The 10626-nt window shown below is 42.7% G+C and overlaps 1 protein-coding gene across 1 annotated transcript in view; it reads right to left on the bottom strand.

Moving 5' to 3' along the window:
• The window catches only part of LOC108669665, a 51432-nt gene that overhangs the window by 19390 nt on the left and 21416 nt on the right, over positions 1-10626 (bottom strand). The window contains exons 4-16 of the mRNA XM_018157062.1: positions 10347-10478; positions 9322-9666; positions 8293-8613; positions 7842-7930; positions 7417-7528; positions 5380-6273; positions 4562-4770; positions 4071-4212; positions 3386-3595; positions 2874-3025; positions 2134-2233; positions 2015-2062; positions 106-228 (exon numbers count right to left, since the gene is read on the bottom strand). Of these exons, the coding sequence (XP_018012551.1) occupies positions 106-228; positions 2015-2062; positions 2134-2233; positions 2874-3025; positions 3386-3595; positions 4071-4212; positions 4562-4770; positions 5380-6273; positions 7417-7528; positions 7842-7930; positions 8293-8613; positions 9322-9666; positions 10347-10478 (2877 nt within the window). The remainder of the gene's footprint in view (positions 1-105; positions 229-2014; positions 2063-2133; positions 2234-2873; positions 3026-3385; positions 3596-4070; positions 4213-4561; positions 4771-5379; positions 6274-7416; positions 7529-7841; positions 7931-8292; positions 8614-9321; positions 9667-10346; positions 10479-10626) is intronic.

The raw sequence follows: 10626 nt of genomic DNA, 5'->3' as shown, positions 1-10626 counted from the left end.
GCAGGAAGTAAGGCCACCTGCTGCAGGAAGTAAGGCCACCTGCAGCAGGAAGTAAGGCCACCTGCAGCAGGAAGTAAGCCCACCTGCAGCAGGAAGTAAGCCCACCTGCTGCAGCTGCTCAGTGATGGCGCAGTTCTCCACCTGCAGCGCCTGCATCTTCAGGATCAGTTCCTCCTGCTCCAGGAGCTCCCCCTTCAGCGCCTCCTGCGCCTTCTCGCTCTCCAGCAACTGTGCGCCAATTTATTTAATATATTAATTTTATTTAAAATAAACCATGATTAATAATAATAATTTTCAACTGTGCGCCAATTTATTTAATATATTAATTTTAATTTAAAATAAACCATGATTAATAATAATAATTTTCAACTGTGCGCCAATTTATTTAATATATTAATTTTAATTTAAAATAAAGCATGATTAATGCTAATAATTTTCAACTGTGCGCCAATTTATTTAATATATTAATTTTAATTTAAAATAAAGCATGATTGATGCTAATAATTTTCAACTGTGCGCCAATTTATTTAATATATTAATTTTAATTTAAAATAAACCATGATTAATAATAATAATTTTCAACTGTGCGCCAATTTATTTATTATATTAATTTTAATTTAAAATAAAGCATGATTAATACTAATAATTTTCAACTGTGCGCCAATTTATTTTATATTTTAATTTAAACTTACAATTAAGGGTGATTAATTGTAATAATTTTCATGATTCTATTATTAAGAATCCAATTAATTTAATATATTAATTTTAAACTCGCAAATAGGCATGATTAATTATAATAATTTTCATACTTTTAATATTAAGAATTAGATAATTTTAATAATTAGGGGGGATCCGAAGCAGCTAGACGATAACATCGATAAGAAACTTAAAAGAGATGTGCTATGAATAATAGGATGAGTGAGGTATACTGAATACATTCACTCATTATAAAGTGAATTGCTTTACAATATATACGTCAATGTAAACGTTTACAAAGAAAAATACTAAATACTATTTTTCGATCACGGTCTTGACTAATTTAACACGTTGACTACGATTGCTTCATTTTGTACTATTGTTTCATTTTTTGTACTGTTTTTAAACAGGGTTACCAGACGGTCATTTTTTCCGGACAAATTCCGTGATTTAAATTGACTCAATTGCGTTGACCGGCTAAAATTTATGATAGGAGTACTTCTTAATTAAATTTTAAATACTGTAAGAAGAAAATAAATGGAATTTTTATAGCGGAACCTTTAAATAAACCAGTATATATTAAGTTATTGGCCTTTTTTGGCCTTTTTTGTTCTCGGATTTGGCCGATTTATGGCAACCTGAATTATGTACCACTACGTCCTGGAGAAATACATTTTGTGGTACGCATATTACCACTTCGGAGTCAACGTGTTAAGAGGAATTACTACCGTTTGTTCATTGATGAATTGATGTCACTTGTTTGCTTAAATCGCCAGTTTATTAAAAATTTAGAAGATAATTTTAATAATAGATATCAATCTCATTGTTATTTTTAAACAAACGTTCATAAGCGGCAAACTCACCGAGCTTAATGCACTCCGGCAGCATGGTTAAAACCTAGGCTTTATAAATACTCGATTAAATATCGATTAAGAAATTAAATGATAGTAATAAGCCCCGTCGGGTTCATTACAATTTAAATAGCATTGAAAGGATTATGAATAAAATATAGACTCGTTTTAACGTCCATATAAAATATGTTTAATCATGACAATATAAGCGAGGGCTAAATTACATCCTATTGATTACTGCTGAAATTTAACGCTAGAAAAAAAAAGCTTCCTAGAAGCACTTCAAGTGTCCATTGCCGAAGACAATAGGATTGCCACAACATTAAAATTCATAATTAATAGTGATGATCAATCAAGATGATGAATGAAGCACTCACCTCAATTGTGAATAACGGTATAGCACTCACCCTAATTTTGAATCAAGGCAAAGCACTTACCATTATTAAAAATCAAGACAAAGCACTCACCCTAATCTTAAGTTCCTTCTCATTCTTCTCAAGTCTCCAGAGTTTATCCTTAAGTTCCACAAAGCACTCACCCTAATCTTAAGTTCCTTCTCATTCTTCTCAAGTCTCCAGAGTTTATCCTTAAGTTCGAGCCCCGACTTCTCAGTGTTCAGAAGTTGTTCGATGAGTTCCGAGACTCGCGCGTCCTGCTCGCTGCGACAACTGTTCTTCAGGGTAGATCTGCGTAAAGTCAAATTAATCTAATATTAGACTAATAATCTAATTATTATCACATACATTATCATTAATAATATCCGATTGTTAAATAGCACATTATACAAAACAATATCCAACATTTACATAACACGATCATCAATGTTCATTTAAAACATGGATAAGTCCTAACGAGTCAAGGATGCGAAACTGACGCGGCTAGCTAGTGCGGCCTAGGTTTGTCTCCTACACTATCATGCCTGGTTCACTAGCACCTGCGTCTTGAACTAGCAGGTAAACAGGCCCTGCACTAGCAGGTAACTAGGGCCTGCACTAGCAGGTAACCAGACCCTAATTAACAGGTAACCAGGTAACCAGACTCACGACCATTACCTGCATCGTGCCTCAGAGGCGGTGAGCTGGGCTAGTCGTGCTTGGCAGAGGTCGTGGCTTAGCAGGCAACTAGACCTAGCATTACCAGGTAACCAGACCCTATACAGTATTACCAGGTAACCCAGACTCACGACCATTACCTGCACCGTGCCTCTGAGGCGGTGAGCTGGGCTAGTCGTGCTTGGCAGAGGTCGTGGCTTAGCAGGTAACTAGACCTAGCATTACCAGGTAACCAGACCCTGCATTACCAGCTAACCAGACTCACGACCATTACCTGCACCGTGCCTCAGAGGCCGTGAGCTGCGCTAGTCGTGCTTGGCAGAGGTCGTGGGAGGCCTCGAGCTCGTCTATGCGCGTCGTGTACACGGCAACGTGCCGCTGCATGATGGCGTCCGCCTCCTGGATGGTCTGGCGGTACGCGCTCTCCTATGTGGGTCAAGAGGTGGGTCAAGAGGTGGGTTAAGAGGTGGGTCAAGAGGTGGGTCAAGAGGTGGGTCAAGAGGTGGGTCAAGAGGGTGGGTCAAGAGGTGGGTCAAGAGGGTGGGGTCATTACATTGAGGGTCAAAATGGTGAGGGGAACTGTAAGGTCAATAATTTTATAGCGAAATATAATAAAGTTAAACCATAAAGCCATAAGATAGCTCATGGTATGTATAGATGGTATGGTTACCTTTTTATTATTTTTCTGAATTATATTATATTAGTTAGGTTATCTTAACTCATTATCGTATCTTAGATATCTCATCTCATTTTATTATCGTATCTTAGGTATCTTATCTTATTAACCTTTTTCTCGAGCTCTATTATCTTTGCCCTGGCGGCGGCCTCTGACTTGACCAGCCGCCTTATCTTGTCCATCATGTCGCTGCTCTGTCCATCGTGGTCGGCCTCCTGCTGGCCTCCGTCCTCCATGTCCGCCTTGATGGCCGCTGAATTAGCATCGTGTGGACGGCCTTCAAAGCCTGTCATGTCCGCCACCATGGCCACCCCGACCACCTGTGGACAGAAACTTGTATTCCAGGAGTGGCTAAATTATCCCAAAGGTTATTTGGGGTAATTTTCCTATATGCTAAATTACCCCAAAGGTTTTTTGGGGTAATTTTCCTCTAGTCTAAATTACCCCAAAGGTTATTTGGGGTAATTTTTCTCTAGGCTAAATTACCCCAAAGGTTATATGGGGTAATTTTCCTCTAGGCTAAATTATCCCAAAGGTTATTTGGGGTAATTTTCCGTTAGGCTAAATTACCCCAAATTCAATTTACCCCAACAAGATGTAAACAGTTATAATACAAGTAAACACACACCAGTAAACAAACACACACAAACAATACAATACACAAAGTGCATCGGCGGCTGGTGTCTTGTGTCTTTTCCACACTTTCTTAGTGACATCTCACGTACACCAATACACCTGCAACACCATCATTACACCACCACACCACCACCACCACACCACCACCACCACCACCACCTGCAGTTCGGTGCGCAGGTCGCGCAGGTTGCGCTCGAGTTGCGCGCTGCGCTCGGCGTAACGCCGCCGCTCCGCCGCCACCTCCGCCACCCGCGCGTCGTAGTCCCGCCGCAACGCCGCCTTCTCCGCCTCATGCACGTCGCTGAACAATCATTATTATTATAATAAATATTATGCAGTTATAGTTATTATTTGTTAAATATCATAGCAGTAATATTTAGCATCAATATATAAGTCGCTGTACAATCATCATTATTATATTAAATATTATAGAGTTACAGTTATTAGTGCTCTAATATCATAGCAGTAATATTTAGCATCAATATAAAATACAGTCATCACATCTATTGACGAATTAATTTTGAAAGCTTTTAAATATAGATATAATAGACGATATCACTCTTCAAATATCCCTGATATTTGGCATTAAAATAGAATAAGAGAATATAATTAAAATAGAATAATAAAATAGAATAAAAATAACGGCTGACCTGGAGCGTGCAAGGTCAGCTGTGAGCTGCTGGATGCGCTTGTTGAGCTGCACGGTGGCAGCGTCGCGCTGCTCGCTCAGCTCGTCCAGCTCGCACTGCAGCTCAGCGCGCGCACGCTCGCCTGCGCGCGCCTGCTCCTGCGCCTCCTGCAGCGCCTCTTGCAGCGCACGGCACGCATGCAGCGAGGTACTTCGCTCCTGCTCGCACTCCTGCAGCACGAAGGGGGGGGTAGGAAGGGGAAGGGGGGAACAGGATGGGAGGGGGAAATCGAAGGCTAAGGAAGGTAGGTAAAAGAGGAGAGGTTGGGAAATAAAAGAGTAAAAGCGCACGGTGAAAAGAGGGTTCGGGTGGAGGATGAAAAAATAGTAGAAAATGCTAGTGGAGATCTAAAACAAAGGGTGGGAGGAAGGTTATGGATATTGTCACATCAAGAGGGCCAACAATTATAAGGTAAGCAGCTTTTAGTACTTCAGAAATTTCTCCAACGGCAGACTTTAAGTCCAAACCAGATTTGATTGAGAAACGCACGCATAGAGTTTTTCTCACAATATTGATACATATGCCATGAAATTCTATAATAAGAATTATTGTCTATATATATTAAATAGTTAAGAGACTATTATTCTTACATGGTCTTTATATCATATACATGTTGTATATCATGTATATCATATACATGTTGTATATCATGTATATCATAAACATGTTGTATATCATGTATATCATATAAATGACAATAGAGATGTAACACCCAACTTTCGAATATATCATATACATGTTGTTTATTATATACATGAAGTTAGAGATACAACACCCACCTTCCTAAGCGCTATCTTCTCCTGCTGGAGAGTCTCGATCTGGCCGAGGTACAAATCTTCACGCTGTGACAAGAGGTCTTTCTGCACCGTCATCGTCCCTTTGTTCTGCACCAGAGGCTTCTGCACAGCCGCAGTCTGACTGCCTTGACTGGTGAGACTAACTTTAGGTGCTGAAAAGTCGGAGTGACTGGAATGGTTTTCAGGCTGACGTTCGATGTCATCATGATGGTTGCTTGATTCTGATGAATTACTTTCATAAGGAAGATTTGGTGTCAATAATAAAGTGTTTTCAATATTCGTAAATGGAACCTGGTTTCGCTGCACTTCAGGCTCGGTCTGAACACTCACGTCCACAAGACCGGGTACCAAAAAGTCGGGGAATTTAGGACTTCCGATCATTTCATCGAGCGACAAAAACGACGACGAAAAGTCCAATTCTTGAGACCCTGTTGAGGAAATATGCATGAGGGCTTCATCGATGGCGCTGTCGATCAGATCCCCCCTCTCGGAGGAGCCATGAACATCAGGGTCCTCATTTGCGATGATGAGATCACAAGAATCATTTATGTCTTCACCGGAGCAATCAGAATCTCCAAGCGTATCCAAGTCCATGTGATCCTCTAACTTATCAAGACGTGAAGGCAAGACCTCATCTAAGCCATCCAACCCGCCATCAGGAGTTCGATGTCCGTCAACGTCGATCGACATGTTGGTGTTGTGAAGCTGGAAGTGTCGGAAGACTTGCAATAAAATAAGACTGTGCTTCACGAAGAGAAGCTGGGATGCGTAAGAGTCTTTGTCAAGCACGAGGCTAACAACTCTGTCGTCCATGTTTAGGTTGAAGTTGTCCCTCTCCATCATGACCATTCTTAGGCAGCGCTCTTTCTCTGATACCTGCAAGGAGTGGAGGAGGAACTTAATTAACGTTTCATAAAAGCAGGCAACGTTGTAGTTAAAATAAAAGTTATACTTTATGATTATATTTTATTTGTTTTGAGTGCGAGTTACCAACATTGCGCTTTTCAGGCAGCGCCATGTCTCTGTTGCTTGGATGAATGGAAGACGGAAGTGCAATTGGTATATAAATTAGTTTGATAAGTTACTAACTAGACAAAAACCAAAGTATTTCCTTACAACGACTGACAGAGATTCGGTGGCAAATTGAGGATGATATTAGCGAAGCAAAAATGTGCTGCCAAGTTCTGCTTGAGACCTCGTTGCTCCCAACACACCTGTTGCTCCCAACACACCTGCTGCTCCCAACACACCTGTTGCTCCTGTCTCTTATACACATCTAGATGTGTATAAGAGACAGCCTCTGGACCATGAGGCGGGCGTCGTTCTCTGCCTCCTCCAGCTCGCACTTCTCATCGTACACCATCATCAGCCTCACCTCTGGACCATGAGGCGGGCATCGTTCTCTGCCTCCTCCAGCTCGCACTTCTCATCGTACAGCGCCCGGCGCGCGGCCTCTGACACGCGCAGCTGCTCCTTCAGCGCCCGCGCCTCGCCTGCGTCCACCTCGGCCGTCTCGCGGCACCGCCGGCACCACGCAGCACTAGGGCAGCGGGGGTGACGATAAATCACACTTGACATTATAAATAATATTGGACATTATAAATCATATTGGACATTATAAATAACGTTGGTTAAAATAAATCACATTTGTTAAGGTAAATCACATTTTTTACGATAAATCACATTGGTTAAAGGGAGCGTCTCGCCTAAAATTGATCTCAGTAATTTACAGAGGGATCAATCTGAAATTCGGTACACATGTGTAAACCCTAAAATAAAACAGGTTTTATTCGTGTCAATTTTTCGAAAAAGAATTGAAAGAAAATGTGAAATTCTTAGAAAACGACCAAAAAGGGGTACTTTAGAAAACCTATTTCCTCCTAGGATTTTCAAGCTACAACATCGAGACACATATCATTCGATGCGTAAAGACCTCTCCCAACACACCTGTTGCTCCCAACACATCTGTTGCTCCCAACACACCTGTTGCTCCCAACACACCTGTTGCTCCCAACACACCTGCTGCTCCCTAACCTTGTCCTGCAGGTCCCTGGAGATCTCCTGCTCCTGCGACAGTGAAGCGCTCAGCAGCAACTCCATCTCCCGCGCCGCCGTCAGCTGAGAGTCCAGCCTGCGACACGACACACTCTCGTCAGAGCTGGGCAGCGCTACTTTGAAATGTAGCGGCCGCTACCGCTACATGCTCTAAATTTAGCGGGCGCTACCGCTACCGCTACAATTGCTTAAATGTAGCGGGCGCTACCGCTACTAAAACTGTAGCTGCCGCTACATGTAGCGCGCTACTGCCCACCTCTGACTCTCGTAGTAGTGACAGGGGCATTGATTGATATTTAGGTAGAAATGGTACATTGATTGTCATTCTATTGATTGCAAAATGAATGCTCAAGCTTCTCATGGTACACTATCACCATCATCAGCCTCACCTCTGGACCATGAGGCGGGCATCGTTCTCTGCCTCCTCCAGCTCGCACTTCTCATCGTACACCATCATCAGCCTCACCTCTGGACCTGTCTCTTATACACATCTAGATGTGTATAAGAGACAGCAACACACCTGCTGCTCCCAACACACCTGTTGCCCAACACACCTGTTGCTCCCAACACACCTGTTGCTCCCAACACACCTGCTGCTCCCAACCTGTCTCTTATACACATCTAGATGTGTATAAGAGACAGCTGAGGACGTTTGTACGCAACAGAGAACATTTTATAGTTGTCGTACGTGGCGGCAACCATCAGTGCAAGTCATTTTGCCCTCACTAGAATGTATCCTTTTCGACAAGTAGGCTTGTGACAATATTTCTACTGTTACTCATGTCAGGCGGTAGAGGATTTAATATAAAAATATGAAAATAAAGAATATTCCGATTATACCTCCGTTTGTGTCGCAGCGTGTGTGACGTCACAGGTCCCGTCGAATATCCCGGACTCCTGGAAGCTGGACGTGACTTCGAGTCGCTTCTTGGTCGGACGCGAATCTGTCGCTGACGAATCGCTCTCTGAGTCACTGAGATCCGAGTGCAGGGACGGAGTCTTGCGACTCACCATCTCAGATTCAGTGCCCGACGCTTCGGTACGAGTCTCATGGGAATCCGACAGAGCTGACAAGGCGTCGGAGAGATAACGATTCTCACCCGACAAACTCGATACTCTGACCTCGAGGTTTTGGATTGACGCGTCCATAGCCCGCAGTTTCTGGAGAAATTCGGAGGGAAATAATGTGAAACTTTCGTTGACTTGACCTTTCGTATACTGACGGAACTAAAGTTACTATGCTTTTATATACGAATGTCATTTACAGTGGATAATATATCCTTATACAACATTTTGTCTACTGCTGTTAAGCATAGACATATAAGAGTAGCATTAACGATTGATAATGTACTCATACACGAAAGTTTATTCTCTTATTGATTAAAAGTTTTCTGGAACTGAAATTTAATTTATTAGGAGTGTAAAATCTCATCGAGCATCCAGTAGTGCGAATGCAGTAGAAATTTTGAAGTGAAGGAAACTGAAGAAATTTCTACGCGACAACTGTAATGAGTTTTGGGGTTTGAAGTGAATGTTCGATGCAGCGATCCTTAAAGTCATTTAGCTCTTCAATAGCATTAAAACTAGCCAACTTTCTCTGAACAAATTAGTGGTACGCAAGTAAAAAATAAGTTATCTATATTCTGGTACTTCTACGTTAATTGTTAACAGCAATAAATGGCGATTCTTGTAGTTTTAGGTTCGGTAACTTAGATACGTATTAGATTCTCAACTGTATAGCTGACTATACTTTAATCAAAATAGTAGACTAAATTGATGAGTATATAAGGCATTGCATTGTAAATTAGGAGTAACAATATTGAAATAGTAACCTTTATAATAAACTAGTTAAATAGCTAGTGTTCTCACCTCCATAGCTTGCAACAGCGCCGCTTCAAGTTGCTCAGGCGACGCTAAGTAATGATCTAAGTTAGCAACAACTTCCTGGAGTCGCTCAACTTCCGCTTCTGCATCCTCGAACTTAGAAGTTGAGGTTTCCTCCATCTCTACCGACACGTTGTTAGCTTTTATGGCAGGTTTAGACGACAAACTGGACTGAACTGAACTGGACTGAAGTGATGCTGACATTTGTTTGTTTTCGGGGTCGGGGCTATTGCTGGGTCGCGATCCAGTTGGACTCACCACCGAACTGCTGGATGAACCTGGAGATGCTGGCCCAGATGTGTTCTTGCCAGGCCCAGAAAGACGCGTTTTCTGGTAGAATTTAATTTGTTATACATTTTATAGAGTTTATAATAATTTTTAAGAAAATTTTATTATGAAACGTAAAAAATCTCCATAATGAGAATGACATTTTTAGGTATTTAAGTTATTTTATAATTTGTTACGACAAACTCCGAGTCCTACGACACGTGGTTTCCAATCATTTTTTGAGGCAATCGAACGACTTCAAATGCCAATCATGGTCGTAAAACAAAAAAAATTTACTTGGACAAGTTTTTGGACGGCTTTTTACTCACGGCCCTCGCCACTCACGGCCCTCGTAACTAACGGCACTCGCTACTCACGGCCCTCGCCACTCACGGCCCTCGCTACTCACGGCTCTCGCCACTCACGGCCCTCGCTACTCACGGCCCTCGCTACTCACGGCTCTCGCCACTCACGGCTCTCGCCACTCACGGCCCTCGCCACTCACGGCCCTCGCTACTCACGGCCCTCGCCACTCACGGCCCTCGCCACTCACGGCCCTCGCCACTCACGGCCCTCGCAACTAACGGCCCTCGCCACTCACGGCCCTCGTAACTAACGGCCCTCGCCACTCACGGCCCTCGTAACTAACGGCCCTCGCTACTCACGGCACTCGCCACTCACGGCACTCGCTACTCGTGGCACTCGCCACTAAAGACCCTCGCTACTCCTAATCACTGTCTCACTTTTCCGTCTGCCGTGAGGTCGAGGCCGCTGTCAATAGACAGAGGCAGAGACAGGTCGTCAGAGACGGCAGCATGCCCCGTAGGTTCCTCTGTCAAGTCTCTGTCATTTCCAGACTTTCCAGACTCGGAGAACTGAAAAAAAACAAAGTTGTTACAAATATACGTAGGAATAACATGAGCATTTGCTCGATATAGACCGAAGACAATGGAGCAGGAAACACTAAATGAAATTGAACAACAAAATGTAAACAGTCCACACAAACATCACAAAGTCCACACA

Source organism: Hyalella azteca, unplaced genomic scaffold (genome assembly GCF_000764305.2).
Source record: "Hyalella azteca isolate HAZT.00-mixed unplaced genomic scaffold, Hazt_2.0.2 contig546, whole genome shotgun sequence".
NCBI lineage: Eukaryota > Metazoa > Arthropoda > Malacostraca > Amphipoda > Hyalellidae > Hyalella > Hyalella azteca.
The sequence above is the reverse complement of the archived record's forward strand: the minus strand, read 5'-3'. Positions and strand labels throughout refer to the sequence as shown.